Raw genomic sequence first — 17,831 nt, 5'->3', positions numbered from 1 at the left:
AAGTCTTTTGATGAACAAATTTTTTAGTTTTTATGTGGCTGTGCTTCTTTTTTAAGTTTTTTTCATTCAAACGTGCATTCGCTGACTCCATAGTTTATTGTTATTAGGTGCTGTTGAGTTGGTTCCAAGTCATAGGGACCCTGTACACAACAGGATGAAACACCGCCTGGTCCTGAGCCATCCTTAGAATTGTTGTTATGCTTGAGCTCATTGTTGCAGCCACTGTGTCAAACCACTTCATTGAGGGTCTTCCTTTTTTCCACTGACCCTGTACTTTGCCAAGCACGATGTCCTTCTCCAGGGACTGATCCCTCCTGACAACATGTCCTAAGTATGTAAGACGCAGTCTCACCATTCTTGCTTCTAAGGAGCATCCTGGTTGTACTTCTTCTACGACAGATTTGTTTGTTCTTCTGGCAGTCCATGGTATATTCAATATTCTTCACCAACACCACAATTCAAAGGCATCAGTTCTTCTTCTACCTTCCTTATTCACTGTCCAGCTTTCACATGCATATGACGCGACTGAAAATACCATGACTTGGGTCAGGCGCACCATAGTCTTCAAGGTGACACCTTTGCTTTTCAACACTTTAAAGAGGCTCTTTGCAGCGGATGCAATGTGCCGTTTGATTTCTTGACTGCTGCTTCCATGGCTGTTGATTGTGGATCCAAGTAAAATGAAATCCTTGACAACTTCAATCTTTTCTCCATTTATCCTGATGTTGCTTACTGGTCCAGTTGTGAGGATTTTTGTTTTCTGTATGTTGAGGTGCAATCCATACTGAAGGCTGTGGTCTCTGATCTTCATTAGTAAGTGCTTCAAGTCCTCTTCACTTTCAGCAAGCAAAGTTGTATCAACTGCATAACACAGGTCGTTAATGAGTCTTCCTCTAATCCGGATGCCCTGTTCTTTTTCATATAGTCTAGCTTCTCAGATTATTTGCTCAGCATACAGATTGAAGAGGTATGGTGAAGGAATACAACCCTGACGCACACCTTTCCTGATTTTAAACCACTCAGTACCCCCTTGTTCTGTCCAAACAACTGCCTCTTGGTCTACGTAAAGATCCCTCATGAGCACAATTAAGTGTTCTGGAATTCTCATTCTTTGCAATGTTATCCATGATTTGTTATGATCCACACAGTCGAATGCCTTTGCATAGTCAATAAAGCACAGGTAAACATCCTTCTGGTATTCTCTGCTTTCAGCCAGGATCCATCTGACATCAGCAATGATATCCCTGGTTCCACATCCTCTTCTGAAACCGGCCTGAATTTCTGGCAGTTCCCTGTCAATATACTGCTGCAGCCATTTTTGAATGATCTTCAGGAAAATTTTGCTTGTGTGTGATATTAATGATATTGTTCTATAATTTCCACTTTCGGTTGGATCACCCTTCCTGAGAATAGGCATAAATATGGATCTCTTCCAGTCAGTTGGCCAGGAAGCTGTCTTCCATATTTCTTGGCATAGATGAGTGAGCACCTCCAGCGCTGCATCTGTTTGTTGAAACATCTCAACTGATATTCCATCAATTCCTAGAGCCTTGTTTTTTGCCAATGCCTTCAGAGCAGCTTGGACTTCTTCCTTTAGTACATGGGTTCCTGATCATATGCTACCTCTTGAAATGGTTGAACATCGACTAATTCTTTTTGGTACAATAACTTCTACCTTCTTTTGACATTTCCTGCATCGTTTAATAATTTCCCTATAGAATCCTTCACTAATGCAACTTGAGGCTTAAATTTTTTCCTCAGTTCTTTCAGCTCCATAGTTTAGTCTAGCCCATTTGATATGCCTCTTAATTTACAGGTCCTCTTTCCTTTCTTTTCCTTACCATTTAATTGTTGAAGTGTTCAGGTTGTAGATATTCCCTCAGTTTGGATTTTGCTGATTGGATATTCATTATGCAGTTCAAAATGTTCCTTTGTCTTTTATATTTCCTGCAAGTTAGTAGTTGGATGCAGAAGCTTGATGAGACTCTGCTTCAATCCCATTGGCAAGACTGTGGGTTGTGGTGTGTTGTTTCATCAGGAGAGCCATCCTATCTAGCTGTTTATCTTTTTTGATGTTAATAGCCACTGATGCTCAATATCTGGATCCATTAATTCACTGGAGATTGCCAAATGATAACCATCTCATCTTTTTTTTTAATTAGCTGGGATAATTTTGTGCTCTTCCTCATCTCTGATTTGGTTACTCACTGGTACAGTTCATATGATTCAAAGAATCATATGATTGATTCCTTCCCCTCATTTGCCAGTTTTCCAGATAATGAATTGGTTCCCTACTATCCTTTAAAAATGACCAATTAAAAAAAAAAAAAAAACCATCCCAAATTAGTGGATTTAGACATATTCTATGAGTTCCAATCTGCTACAATTATAATAATGTTCAAATTGTCCTCTCTATGTCCAGTGGGAGCCTCTTTAAGTTTGCTCCTGAGTTTCTGATATGACCCTAGTAATCCTAAATAGGTTTCTTGCTATCTTGATTCACACGATGTTCCAGGTTCATTTTGTACATTTCCTGAACAAAACCTGAGACCAGTCAATTCTCCAAGAAGCTCTCATTCCTATTAGTGAGGAACTGATATTTCAAGACTACAATGCAGGCACTAGGGATTCTCACTGCTACTGGGCCACTGTATGTGTGCCGATGGCTACCCAAGAAATTTACTCCACTATCCAAGCAGGTAAACCATTCTTGCCTAGAACACCTACAGACAACGGTTCTGTGTTTCCCAGAAACTACCTTTCTGAATAACGGTTTTGATTTTCCTTTTCTGCCATTATATATTGGGAGCAGAGAGGTAGTCTTTTAGTTTACAGGTCACTAGATCACAAGAGAAGGAGCCCTAGTGGCTCAATGGTTAAGTATTCAGCTGTTAACCAAAGTACAGCAGTTTGAACCCACCAGGTGATCTGCTCCCGTAAAGATTACAGCCTCGGAAACCCTAGGGGGTGATTTTACTCTGTTTTATAGGGTTGCTATGAATCAGAATAGACTTGACGGCATACAACAACAACAGCAGGTCACAAGAAGCCTCATTTGGACCTGATGAAGAGATTTGCACATAACCCAGAGATCCGGGCCTTTGAGTGGGATGCAGTAATTTAAGGAGGAGGGACTGGGTTCTATTTATAGGAAGAAGAGTATGCATAGATAACTGGGTAGCTAGAGGGGCAGAATGTAGCAGATACCATAGACCAAATTCCTCAATATCTACCTGAATCCACCTTCTAGTGTGCAGAGGCTGAAAATCAAAGACAAATTTCCCAGACTTCCTTTAAAGTAGAGTTCAAAATGTGATTTCATTTCTTGCAACCACTTGTACTTACATGAGGCTTTGAGTTTGAACTGAGTCATGCGCAGAGAAGTATCCATTTTGCAGACTGTGGCAGAGGTAGCATGTTCTCGAATTGGCTACTATAGGGGTGGTTTTTTGATTTGGTGGCTTCCTGATAATAGCTGAGGTGGCTGGTTTTGGTGCCAGTAGCTGCTATGACAGCTTCTCGATCAAGGCAGATGCAGCAGCTACTCTGATGGTTTGCCATATGATTTTTGGAATCATTTCTGCAAGCTTGGTGTAGAGTCTGTTTCTTCAGCCCTCCTAGTGATTCTGAAACCCACTTAAAATCCTATAATAAATTACTTTCTGTTTAGTGTAGCTAGAGTGGATTATGTTTTCTGCAACTGAACCCTGACCACACAGCTGCTGTTGTTGCTGTTGTTAGGTGCCATCAAGTCTGGCCATGAGTAAAGCACAGTCAGATCCAGCTCTCTTGCTTTTAGCTAGGAGCAGGCACCCAGACTCTCAGGTGACTGGGCCTGTTACTTCCAGAAACTCAACCAAGTGACTGGAGTAATAGCCATGTGTCTTATCTCCCACATAGAAGTGATGATGCCCTACTTATATTCTTCACACCCATGTGATGTTCTCACCTTTTCCTGATTATTTATAAAATTTTATCATTGAGTTTGCCATGTCATGTCATTACATCTCTTGTAACCAACCTGTAGCTTTTTAAATAAACTTTGTATTTTATAACCGCTTTAGATTGACAGAATTATTGCAAAGAGAGTACAGAGTTCCCATATCCCCCACATTCAGTTTCTCCTATTTTCAACATCTTCCATCAGTACATTTGTTACAATTAATGAACCAATATTGATACATTATTGTTAACAAAAGTCCATAGTTTATTCAGATTTCCTTAGTTCCAGGGCCCCAGCCAGGAGACCACATTGCATTTAGTCATCATGTCTCCTTAGGTTCCTCTTGGCTGTGATAGTTTCTCAGACTTTTCTTTGCTTCTGATGACCTTGACAGTGTTGAGGAGTACTTTTCAGAGTTTTCTTTCACTTTACTAACCATAAGAATCAGGAAAAAAAACTGTCCTTTGGAAGGTGGTATCAGTAGTATCATGAGCCATCAAAACAAAACTGAACTATCCTGAGTTTTCAGAAAGACACTCATGAGGCCTCATTTCTGTCAGCATTAGTCTGTGATGGGTAACCTGTCCAGTAGATGTTCCAACAGCTGCTGAAGGGACTTCTAGAAAGGATTCAACAGAGTAGTGGATCCCCATCCTGGCTGAGGATTACATTCAAATGGAGAACTTTATAAAATACAGATTCCCAGGCTTTACTTCAGGTGTTGTGAACCAGAATCTTCAGCAATAGGACTGTAAATTCTGTGTTTTGTATTCCTTGTTTTAAAATAACAATACTAATTATGTTTTTAACACAGAAAATGGTAAAGAAGAAAACAAAACATGACCCATAATCTGTTAGTATCTTTAATGTAAAGAAAAGTATGGTGCTGTTGTTGTTGGTTGTTGCCCTGGCATCAATTCTGACTCATGGTGACTCCATATGTTACATGTACAAAATTTAAACAGTAACCAAAAGTCCAAAATGAAAATTAAGTGCCTCTCCATAATCTATTTAACCACCTTTAGGGACACTGGTTGTTCCCTGTTTTTATTGTTGTTTGATTTTTGTTTGCTTTGAGATTTGTATTTTCAAATTAGCTTCCCAAGATATTCTTGTGTGACCAGAAAATTGGAACCCACTACCATAGAGGAACAGCCCTGGTGACACAGTGGTTAATGCACTCGGCTGCCAACCGAAAGGTCAGTGGGAAGAAGATGTGGCAGTCTGCTCCCATAAAGATTTCAGCCTTGGAAACCCTACTCTGTCGTTATGAGTTGGAATCAACTCCACAGCAATGGGTTTGGAATGAACATCTAACACAATTATAAATAATAATTTTAAAAAATGGTTAAGAAAGTCAAGATAGTCCCAATCCCTTTTTTCTTCTGAATACAGACAGAATATATTTTATTCAGACGTTCTGGGTTTAATTAGTGTTTTGGTGACATCACACACACAGAATAAATACTGTGGTCTTTTACTAACGGGTGTAAACTGTCCTACAAAGAATGCCTTTGCAAGCTAATGGAAAGTGGGTTTGAGAAGGAAGATTTATAAAAATGTTTACTTTTCCCAATTGAGATCAAACCAATGTTTTTAAATCAGGGTTCTAAGAATAAGTTAAATATAGAAACTAAGGAAATCTTATAGAACTTCAAGAATTTGGAAACAACAAGGAAGTGGAAATTCAGAAATCATAGTTCTATTCTAGGCATGTTGATCAAGGGATTCCAAACCTAAAACCAAATCCACTGCTGTCGAGTTGATTCTGACTCACAGCGACCCTATAGGACAAAGTAGAACTGCCCCATAGGGTTTCCAAGAGGCAGCTGGTGGATTCAAACTGCTGAACTTTTGGTTAGGAGCTGTAGGCTATTAACCACTGTGCCACCAGTGTTCCAAGGGATTCCAAGAGCTAGTTAAATATATGGGGGGGGTGGTGGTGGTTGGAGGGGCGGTTCTCTTATCAACAGTTGCATTAATTTGGTAGCAGAAAGAAACTAGAAATCAGAAAATCACGGTCCTATTTTAACCGGTCCTACTGATGTAGACTTCAACTCATAATGACAGTAATAATTTATCAATTGAGAAAATCATGAGATGTTTGCCAAGAACTCTGAGTTGCTACATCTAAAACTGAACATAAACTATAATGAAATAAAAATCTATAAATACTTGTCATTTGTCTTGCCATTTGCTTCAATTTGTTAACCTTGGCAATTCTTCTTCACAATTTTTGTATAACATTTTCTAAAAGAGCTAAAACCAATGTATGTCAGGTATTATTCATTCATAATCAATTTAATGCTTACTTTTTACCATGCTACCTAGCATGATACCTGGTATATAGCAAAGACAGGTAAGTCTTGCCCTCCAGTAACTCCCAGTCTTTTTAGATTCGTTTTAGATTAAAAATAATCACATAGTGGGATCCATTTACCAAGGACTTTCTCACAAAATTGGGAAGATTTTAAAAGAATGTTAATAAAATATGAATAGGCTTTAATTATGAAAATATATTTAGTTTCCATGGTATCATTCCTCAAATTTCTTCATAAGATCATAAAGAAAATGAGTAATAATATTAAAATATTAAACATGGAAAATTGGTTATATAGCACTAAAAAACTATTAGTGCCTGTTGATGAATTTCAAACACAATTAAGACTTAATGGGGTTTGTACTTTATTTTTAAAACCATTTGTAAAAGCCCCAAGGAGTTCTGAGTCATATATAGAGTGGTATAGCTATATTTAAATATGAAATTGAAATCTTTTTTTCTTTGTATTTCAACCAAAAATGTATCTTAACTGAAAAGACTTCTAATCTATGCTCACAGAAGACAAGGGCAGTGAATACATTCTACCTGGACACACACTGTCATTGGGCAAAAGAAATAGTTATCAGGAAGCCACGGTGACATAACACAAAGCTCACTAATTCATCTGCCAAAAAGCATCCCACCCACCTTGCATACACAAAACGAGTGATAATTTGGTAAACTAATAACATAACAAAAGGTTAAAGAGTTACAAAATACGATTCTTGTATCCTGAGCTAAGAAAACCAATGAGTAATAGCCCTCACATGGCCATACCAGATATCCAAATCTGCTTCCCTAGGATTAACCTTGCTTGCTCATATGAACACTAACACAGAGTTCTATGGGCTAAAATACATCTTAAACCAATTCATCATCCCTATCAGCAATTGAAGGGTCCCCCCTGCTTTAATCTGACCATTTAAAAATTTAAAAAGCACACATAAGGCTCTATTTAACTTGGACCTCCTTCGAGAAAATGAAGAAATTTAACTTACTTGCTTTTAAATCAAGAGCTGGAAAACACTAAATTATGCAATTCCTTGAATCTAAATCCTCTTGAGCTCCACACGTACCATTCAGACGTCCTCTTTTTGTCACAAACTACCATCTTAGCCCCTAAACTTTCCGTTTGTTCTATATTTCCTATCCTGGTGACTTACCGCCATATCTAGTCAAGCCAGAAAACCCCTGGCCTTGTACATGTCCCCCACACCCAATCCATTACGGAATCTTTACGGATTCTACCTTTATATTTCAACTGCCAATAGCAGACTCTAATCATTTTCTTGTCCTGATGTTTCCAACAGATAGGTTGGTTAGCTCCCCACTTCTAATCCATTCTCCATGCTATTTCCAGAGTGACCATTTTAAAATGCAAATATAAGCCTATCATCCCCCTGATTAAAACAATAAGTGTCAAGCTCCCTTTCTCAGTATGTAAGGCTCCTTCTGGTCTTGTCCGATCTATCTGTGTCTCCTATCTGTTGATTATCCTTTTGTATTACCAGTTGCCAGAGAGTTGATTCTGACTCATGGCAAGCTCACGTGGGTCAGAGTAGAACTGAGCTCCGTGGGGTTTTCAATGGCTGATTTTTCAGAAGTAGACTGCCAGGCTTTTCTTCTAAGGCACCTCGAGGTAGACTCTAACTTCCAGCCTTTTGGTGAACAGCTGAGTGTGTTAACCATTTGCACCACTCAGGGACATTTCTCCTTATATTGCCCATTGACTTCGAGTCGATGGTACATAGAATTACTTATAGGTCTCCAAAAGCAGTGTGTGGTCTAGAGTCTCTGTCCTAAGCCTCTTTGCCTTCTTTGTCTAGATAACTCCATCCTTCCCTTGAACTCAGCCAGAGGCTAAGCTTGCCCAGAAATCTCTACCCCGGGATTCTATGTACTCCCACAGCCTCCTCTGCTAACGCGTTCACACCACCTGCTGTAATCACTGACCCACTTGTCAATCTCCCCACTAATAGTAAAGTAAAGCCTTAGAGGCAGGGACTGTGTCTCACCCAACAACGTACTTGCAACAACGCAAGCACCTACATAGTGAGCATTCAGTAAATATGTGTTGTTTAATGACATCTGGAGTACTGCACACCGTACCTTATAGAAGAGCTATGTTCCTAAAAACAAACAAACAAAAAACCCTTATTAAGGTGTACTTAAGATCTTATGTGAACCCGTGAAAGTGGCTATAAATGGCATGTTTGTAGTCACTAAAATGAGACGTCAATATAGTAAATAAAAGGAATATCAATGTCAATTTAGATACCTTAAATTAGTAACACAAATACCTACAATTAAATTTCCATTTATTATTCCACGCATGCTAGAAACTGTTGCATGATGGATATTTGCCCCTCAAATTTTCAACAAATTCACCTTGTTTCAATAAATTAATCTTGTTTAACATAGCATGCAGACACTATTCAAAGAAACGATGTTTGTTTGACGGGCTTTTCCATTTTTTACTTTCAGCTGTAGAGTCCTGCTCCCATGTCCCTCACACACTCATTCCAGCTCCCAATTCACTGAGTATCAGGAGTATATTTTCCAAGGCCTGGATTTATTTTATTTCTACTATTGATAGGCCACAAAAAGTCCTCTCTTCTTTTCTTGACCTCTTCTTCTCTTTGTCTAATGATCCCCAACAGGAATCACTCACACATACTTTTCATTTATTCAACATTTACCAAGTGCCTAGACGCCATGAATAGCGCTGTTTTTTTAATTCATGTGGTTCCAGAAAAGGTGCATTCAAGTAAATACAAGCTGTGATTGTTACCCACACTGAGAAATGTACTTTGTATGGCAAACCAGTACACACATGCTGTACTGATGCCTAGAAACAAGTTTCATGAGACCATACTTAACCATACTGTGTGCCATGCACTGGCATTTTCTATACCATTGGGCTCTGTTCCATTTCATTTCATTGTTTGGAGTCCTACTAACTTAGTGTCAAGAACCCATTAATGGGTCAAGAATTACAGCCTGAAAAGCACTATACTAGAATACATGAAGGGAACTTGTGTTTGGGAGGGATTACTGTACTTAGGGGAAAAAAAATCTTAAAATACCCTGGCATGGGGATGGACAAAAGATGGAGAGGAGAAAGAGGGAAACGGAGGAAAGGAAAGTAAAAGTAGAAGATATGGAGGGGAGGGATAAAAAGTGATAACTAGGAATAGAAAAAGTATACAGGAAAAGTCAGAGAGGATTAAAGAAAAAGAGAGAAAAAAGTAAAGGCCAGAATAAAGAGGAAGAAAGGCTGTCATGGTAATTTCTGGGCAATGAAAGAGGTTACATCGTTTCCTTGAGCTGAGAGCTGACCGACTTGTTATCACCTATTGTCTTCCGCCTACAGAGCGAATTAGCTGATTAATCATTGCTCACTGCCTCCCATCTAATCTAATTCTTAAACCTATAAAGACTGGACTCTAGGTGTTTGGGAAAGATAACAAGAGCTGCTCATTAAAATAGAAACACTTACTTAGCCTGCAGCGCAGAGACCAGACCATTATCTACAGAGGACTAGATGAAATCAATGGGGGGAGGGGGTGCGGTGACCTGCATATAGGAAACACATTATCGAAAATTATATCATGAAAAGTAAATGAAGCTGAGTTACTTATGGCCACTGTCATGCTCTCTCATCAGCCTGGAAAAGTGCTGTTACACTCCCTAAGAGCATCCTTCTCTGATTTGTGAAACACTTCCTCTAGCAGAGGAGTCCCTGGGCAGTGTGAAGAGTTAACTCCTTCAGCCGCTAACCAAAAGGTTAAAGGTTCGAGTCCACCCAGAGCCACCTTGGAAGAAAGGCCTGGCAATCTACTTGCAAAAAATCAGCCATTGAAAACCCTATGGATACAGTTCTACTCTGACACATATAGGAATGTCATGAGTTGGAATCGATTTGAGGAGCAACTGGTCTGGTTTTTCTCACTCCCCCCCGGCAGAAGCCCATAGGGAAGGGCCTTTATGCTAAGACCAGTAAATACTGCTTATTACAAGATGTACTTATTGAATAAATCAACCTCCTGGTCCCCAAACAGTAAACACACTTATTTACTTGATTTATATTTCAGTTTATCCTGTGTTGGAAGAATCCTAAGTTAAAAAAATATTTATCTATACTCTATGTATTGTATTTTGAACCATTTCTTAGAGGTAGTTTTTAAATGCCTGAGACATATTCTTGGAATAGGTGAGCCACAGAATAGCAGGCACTAATAATGTTTGTGCTTATGTTGTTTTTAACCCACCACTGATTGGCATTAGTTGCTTTTTTAAAACTCCCAGAGAACAGGTAGGAGTGTAAAACTAAAATGAGGACACGCTGGTCCTGCACAGACACAATGAATCACTGCCTGGCCCCATGGCACCCCGCTGCCCAGCACACAAATCCTTCTACTCTGGCCCTTCTCACCCTGGATTTGGTCATGGGTACGAGTGGAAACTATAAGGAGGGATAAAGAAAAAAACACTAGAAAGTTGGTGTGCTCACTTCAGTCTTTTAGAAGTCAGTAGGGAAACAAAGCAACAGGAGAGGGGAGAGGGCTTACTAGCAAGAAACCAAATAGGGGAAGAACTAACCAAATGTTCAAGGATGGGGAAAAAAGGTGCAAAACTACTCCCGGAAGGTGGCTGAAAGCCATCAGAGATTTGGGTCACCTGGGTTTCTAGGGGTGCTCAGGGGGCCTATACAGACCTTATTAGTAACGGGGAGGGAGAGGCGGGGTTCAGTACATTTCAACAAATATTTACTGTCCACTCTATTTAAGGTACTATTCTGGGGGTTGCAGGGGACACAGAGGTAGGCTGCTCTCTAGAAGCTTCTAACCCAGTAGGATAGCAATAACCCTACCAAGAGCACTGTTCCGATGACGGCTAAACGGTCTCTATTTCATGTTACCAAATCAGTCCAGCAAAGTATGCTTGCCCCGGAAGCACAAGTACATCTACATAAGGACAATGCGTTGAGGACTGGGAAAAGAATACAGGGATAGTCTCTTCAAATATTAAGCCTGTAGGCAGAGGTGTCTACAAATCTAGTTCACAGCAGAGGACCAAAGTGAGGGTTGTTAATGCTAATAACTCAGTATTTTTACCACAGTGGCTACAGAAGCTGCCGGTAATATTGGGCATTTATAGTTTAGTGGCGCAGAGCATGGACTCTAGAGCTAATCAATCTGGGTTTGAATCCCGGCTCCTCCACTTGTTAGCTATGTGACCTTGGGCAAATTATATAACTTCTCTGTGCTTCGGTATCCCCCTCAGTAAGATGGAGGTGATGATAATATTGTGAGAAGTGAGTTAACACAGGTTAAGGTATTAAGGAGAAGGGGCCCTGGTGGCACAATGGTTAAATGCTTGGCTGCTAACCATAAGGTTGGTGGTTCAAACCTACCCAGCACCATCGTGGAGGAAAGACCTAGTAATCTGCTCCCGAAAAGATTACTGCCTAAAAAACCCTACAGGCTGTTCTACTCTGTCACATGGGGCTGCAATGAGTTGAAATCAACAGAACATCATCCAATAACAACAAAGTACATTGGAAACTGCTCGTCACATGCCAAGAGCTCAGCAGATACTGGTGATGTCATTCCTTCCTGATCACCACCCACACACTCAGGGAGAAGTGTAAGTCAAAGGGAGGGTCTGCTCAGGCACAACACAGCTTTGGGTGTTTGGGCTGACGGTGTATTACTTCTATGAAATGTCCTGCAAGACCTTAACTGAAAGTGTCCAGGACCCTCGTGGTCACTGCCCCCCACCTTTAGGGAGTCCCTGCTCCACTGGCTCTTTGCCAGTTATTTACTGTCAATATTTTTTTTCATTTGGCAATTTATATACCTCATATGTAGAAAAGGAAAACTGATTTTGCCTCAAAATTTAAAGAAAAATTGGGAAGATTATGAACTATTCAGAGATGAGCAGATACATATGTATTGGAGCTTAAAATAAACTTATTACCATTTTTAAATATACTAGAATCTAAAATATAACAAGATGAGAATTTCAAGAATCTCATGCAAATCTAATTTCTCTTGGTTTTGGCATAGCTTCAGTAATCTAAAAATGAATAGTTGACATTTTAAGAACCTGGTTACAGAGTTCCAGTGTAAAGTACACACACACACACAACTCATGGGCAGTTGCCATGACAACATAATGCCCAGCCTACCAAGCTCTTTGTTATCCTGCTAAAGATGTGGTGCAAAAACACACTCATGTTACAGTCTTTACTAGTTAAGTGGAAAGGTTAAAAAAATTCTAGATCCACATGGTTTTTATCTGTCCTAGGGCTAAGAAAAGCAAATACTAAATATTTTAAGAAAAAGAATATGAAAGTAATAACTGGAAGACCCATTACAGATCAAAGTAGACACAATGTTGAAGAAAACAAGGGAAAACGTTTTTATTTTACTTTGTATGCTATATTCATTCTGAGAGTTCTCTTGTTATAAGTTTACTACAAAATTTTAATGATGTAATACAATTTGTATAATATAATAAAAGTCTCTTATTTTTTACTAACACATAAGTATTTTCCTTGTTTGGCCACATGTATTTCAATTCATTTGGGAGCCCATACTTCCATATGTTAATAAGCCATAAGAAAGAAAAGTTGTTTCTAAATTAATAAGAGTTAATATGCTTAAAAAAAAAAAAGAGGGGGGATAAAAGGGACAGGGAAGAGGAAAAAGGGATAAACAGCCCTTTTGGAGGCTATGATAAAACACTGTCTAGTTTTTCTATCACTTTGTCTCCCTTTTAGGTTTCACTTTCTCTGCTCCCAGCCATTAGACCCAGGCCCCCTTGACACTCAGCTGTGGACCCTTTCTCAGTCTATTCTCTCTTCCTAGGTGGTATATCATCCTTAACCAATGACTTTAATTACATTAACCTGTATGCTTCTTGGAAACTCTATGGGGCAGTTCTGCTCTGTCCTATAGGGTCACTATGAGTTGGAATCGACTCGATGGCACTGGGTTTAACCTGTATGCATTTACATCCCCAGTCTGGGCTCTCTTCTGAGTTCCAGATCAGCTGATTCAATTACCTTCTAAACTCCTCCAGTTTGATGTTACTGTAAAGACAAACCAGCTGTATCTGCAGTGATCCTTAGCTCAATAAATGGCAGCTATGAATGGTATTCAATGCTTACCTCCTGAATCAATGAATGAATCAGGTAGTCAAGCCTTTTACACAAACCAAAAACCTAAGGGTCATCCTGGATAACTCCTTCTTCCTCCTTCTCCGTGATGAGTCTGTATCCAAATTCTGTCTATTTTACCTCCTAAATATGTCTCACGCATGTCCCATTTGCAACAGCCTCACAGTCACTGCTCTCTAAGGCACCAGGCTTTGCCTGGATTACTCTAACAACCTCCTAACTGTCAATCAGGAACTGTGAAGATATAGGACACAGAGGAGTTAGGCCAGTACCTATCAAATGAATAATTTATTGAACAAACAGATAAAACTTGGTCTAAGAAAAGGAGGAGAACATTTACTGTCAACCACACGCCAGAGACTAAGCTAGATGCCTCACATATTCAACCTTGTTTAATCTCCACAGTGACCCATTTTCTGGAATAAAGTCAGCTGGGCATATGGGAGCCCTGGTGGTACAGTGCTTAAGAGCTATGGCTACTAACCAAAAAACTGGCAGTTCATATCCACCAGCCACTCCTTGAAAACTCTATGGGGCAGTTCTACTCTGTCCTATAGGGTCGCTATGAGTTGGAATTGACTCAGTGGCAATGGGTTTGGTTTGGGCATATGGCATTAGGAAGCCTCTCCTGGTCACAACTCTTTGCTTTGCTTCTTCTCAACAAGCAGAGAATAATAATGAATATGATGACGGTGATGCTCACCACCTATTAAGAACTTATCATAGACACTGCTCTAACAAATCTGTATGCATAATTTCATTTAAGTTCCACCACTCTCCTATAATTATGTACTGTTATCCCATTTTGCAGATGAGGAAACTGAGCCACACAGCACTTAAGTTACTTGTTCAAGGTAAAAAAACAAACAAACAAAAACACAAGGAAGTGGCAGAGCTGTGATTCAGGCCTGTTTATTTAAGAATTTATTTAAGAATTTACTGAGCACCTGTTTAACTTATAACAAGTTATTAGAACCGGTGGGGATATAAAGCTAGAAGAGCAGAGCCACTCCTGCCCTCAAGGGTCTTGTATGGAATTGGAGGAGCCTGTCTCCAGGGTCAGAGCTGTTTTATGACCTCATCTCCTCTGCCCCAGTGGAGGGCAGAGTTCAGGGAGGAAGCCTCCACCAATTCCATCCCACCTCCAAAGGGCTCATTTCAAGTACAGTCAAGGCTGTCAGTCTCTTCCCCAGCTACCCAGTTTTCCTCTAATAAGATACCATGAGGAGATGCTTTAGTGCTTGCACCAATTTGGTGACAAGATTGAATATTTTTCTTAAAAATGCTTTTTAAAAAAGGCACTTGTGAATGGATAAAAAGATCTTTTTTTTTTTTTTAAAGTTCTAACTTAGTACTTACAATTTTATAACTCCCTCTGAGCACTTGGAACAATACTGCTGGCCGCTCTTGTCTTGTTTATGTTGACTCTGCCCCAGCTGAACAAATCTACAAATGATAGTGGATAAAAGTAAGCTACAGAAGGAACGACTTGCAATAAATTCAGTAGATCCTAGAAAAATGGCACGAGCTTTCAAATGACAATGATGCTTATTTCAGAAAAGCAAAATTTAAAACCACAAGCTATCCAAGAAGCACAGGATATGTGACTGACTGGCTCTTTCTGTGCTCTTCATCTCTAAAGGGAGATAATAATATCTTTTCAATCTACTTCAGGGTTGTTTAGAGATCAACTAAAATGATACATTTGGAAGCACCCTGTAAAGTGTTACACAAATGACAGGATATTCAGAATATCAAATACAGAATCCTATTCCAGGACCTGGATTTCTTCCTTCCCTGCTGCAATCCCTTCCCTACCAACGTGCCATTGCACCATCTTCAGACTGTCCACTTCCCAGGGATGTTGTGGCTGAACAAGGCTGTATCGTGGTATTTCCCTCCCTTCCTGAGAAGGGAGAACTAGAAAAGGGCCTCAGAGACATTCTGGAGCCAAAGGGGATACTTTGTTTTTTGCTTAACTTGAGCCAAAGCTTCAGTCCTTGGCATGTACATTCACATTTCCTGCAATAAGCAAAGTTATATTATCCAGTCATTTGCTGCTGTTGTTAGCTGTTGTCAAGTCAACCCCCAACTCATGGCAACACCATGCACAATGAAACAAAATGCTGCCCAGTCCTGCACTATCCCCATGATGGATTGTTGATTGGACCATTGTGATTTATAGAGTTTGCACTGACTGATTTTCAGAAGTATATCACCAGGCCTTTCTTCCTAGTCTGTTTTAGGCTAGAAGCTTCAATGAAACCTGTTCAGCATCATAGCAACACACAGCCTCCACCGACACAGGGGTGCACACGAGGTGCAATGGCTGAGAATCCAACCCGAGTCTTCTGCACGGAAGGTAAGAATTCTACCACTGAACCACCAATGCCCCATCCAGTCATTAAAAATCAGAAACCAATTGCCCATTGAGTTAACTGCGACTTATGGCAACCCTGTGTGTGAAGAGTAGAACTGTACTCCATGGGGTTTCAAGGTTGTGACTGTACTCCATAAGGTTTCAAGGCAGATTGCCAAGCCTTTCTTCCAAGACACCTCTGGGTGGATTCAAACTACCAACCTTTGGGTTAGTACCCAAGTACTTAATGGTTTGCACCACCCAGGGATTTCATCCAGTCATTGTTGTTAGGCGCTGTTGAGTCAGTTTCGACTCATAGTGACCCTGTGTGCAACAGAACGAAACCCTGCCTGGTCCTGCGCCACCCTCACAGTTGTTGCTATGTTTGAACCCATTGTTGCAGCCACTGTGTCAGTCCATCTTGTTGAGAGTCTTCCTCTCTTTCAGTGACCCTCACTTTATCAAGCATATCTTTCTCCAGGGATTGGTCCCTCATGATAACACGTCCAAAGTATGTGAGACAGAATCTCGCCATCCTCCCTTCCAAGGAGAATTCTGTTTGTACTTCATACAACACAAATTTGTTTGTTCTTCTGGTAATCCATGGTATATTCAATATTCTTTCCCAATACCTTAATTCAAAGGCATCAATTCTTCTTCCTTCCTCCCCATTCATTGTCCCGCTTTCGCATACCTATGAGGCAAGTGAAAACATCATGGCTTGGGTCAGGTACACCTTAGTCCTTAAAGCCAAATCTTTGGTTTTTAATATTTTAAAGGGTCTTTTGCAGCACATTTGCCCAATGGAATATGACCTTTGATTTCATGACTGCTGCTGCCATGGGAGCTGATTGTAGATCCAAGTAAAACAAAATTCTTGACAACTTCAATATTTTCTCTGTTTATCATGATGTTGCTTATTGGTTCAGTTGTGAGGATTTTTGTTTTCTTTATGTTGAGGTGTAGTCTGTACTGAAGGTTGTAATCTTTGATCTTCATCAGTAAGTATTTCAAGTCCTCTCCACTTTCAGCAAGCATGGTTGTGTCATCTGCATATCACAGGTTGTTAAGGAGTCTTTCACCAACGCTGATGTCGTGTTCTTCTTCTATAGTCCAGGTTCTCGGATTATACAGGTTCCTCATGAGCACAATTAAGTGTTCTGGAATTCCCATTCTTCACAATGTTATCCATAATTTGTTACAGTCCACACAGTTGAATGCCTTTGCATAGTCAATAAAACACAGCTAAACTTCTTTCTGATATTCTCTGCTTTCAGCCAAGATCCATCTGACATCAGCCAGATATCCTTCGTTTCACGTCCTCTTCTGAATGTGGCCTAAATTTCTGGCAATTCCCTGTCGATGTACTGCTGTAATTGCTTTTGAATGATTTTCAGCAAAATTTTGCTTGCATGTGATATTTATGATTTTTTTTGATAATTTCTGCATTCTGTTGAATGACCTTTCTTTGGAATGGGCACAAATATGGATCTCTTCCAGTCAGCTGGCGAGGTAGCTGTCTTCCAAATTTCTTGGCATAGATGAGTGAGTGCTTCCAGCACTACATCCGTTTGTTGAAACATCTCAGTTGGGATTTCATCAATTCCTGGAGCCTTGTTTTTCAACAGTGCCTACAATGCAGCTTGGACTTCTTCCTTCAGTACCATTGGTTTCTGATCATATACTACCTTTTGAAATGGTGGAACGTCGACCAATTCTTTTTGGTACAGTGACTCTGTGCATTCCTTCTATCTTCTTTTAATGCTCCCTGTGTCATTCAATATTTTATCCATAGAATCCTTCAGTACTGCAACTCGAGGCTTGAATTTTTTCTTCAGTTCTTTCAGCTTGAGAAATGCCAATCCAGCCATTAACCCTACAAAATTCATTCTTCCTGACCATATTGTTTATAAATGTCCGTCTCAAATACTGAAGAGTTTAACTTCAGAGTTCTGACTGCTGCAGTGAATAAATAACTGTGTGTCTGTGTGTCCAGGAGTGAGAAGGCTGTGGCTGAGTTCTG

At 39.9% G+C, this 17,831-nt stretch overlaps 1 protein-coding gene across 3 annotated transcripts in view; it reads right to left on the bottom strand.

The window, feature by feature from the left end:
- FIG4 (FIG4 phosphoinositide 5-phosphatase) overlaps positions 1 to 17,831 on the bottom strand; it is a 195,033-nt gene that overhangs the window by 12,877 nt on the left and 164,325 nt on the right. For all 3 annotated transcript variants that reach the window (XM_064289672.1, XM_064289653.1, XM_003404299.4), the window contains one exon: positions 14,809 to 14,895. In XM_064289672.1, the coding sequence (XP_064145742.1) occupies positions 14,809 to 14,895 (87 nt within the window). The remainder of the gene's footprint in view (positions 1 to 14,808; positions 14,896 to 17,831) is intronic.

This window comes from Loxodonta africana, chromosome 1 (assembly GCF_030014295.1).
Source record: "Loxodonta africana isolate mLoxAfr1 chromosome 1, mLoxAfr1.hap2, whole genome shotgun sequence".
NCBI classification, from domain to species: Eukaryota; Metazoa; Chordata; class Mammalia; order Proboscidea; family Elephantidae; genus Loxodonta; species Loxodonta africana.
This window is presented reverse-complemented; position numbering and strand designations above follow the sequence as displayed.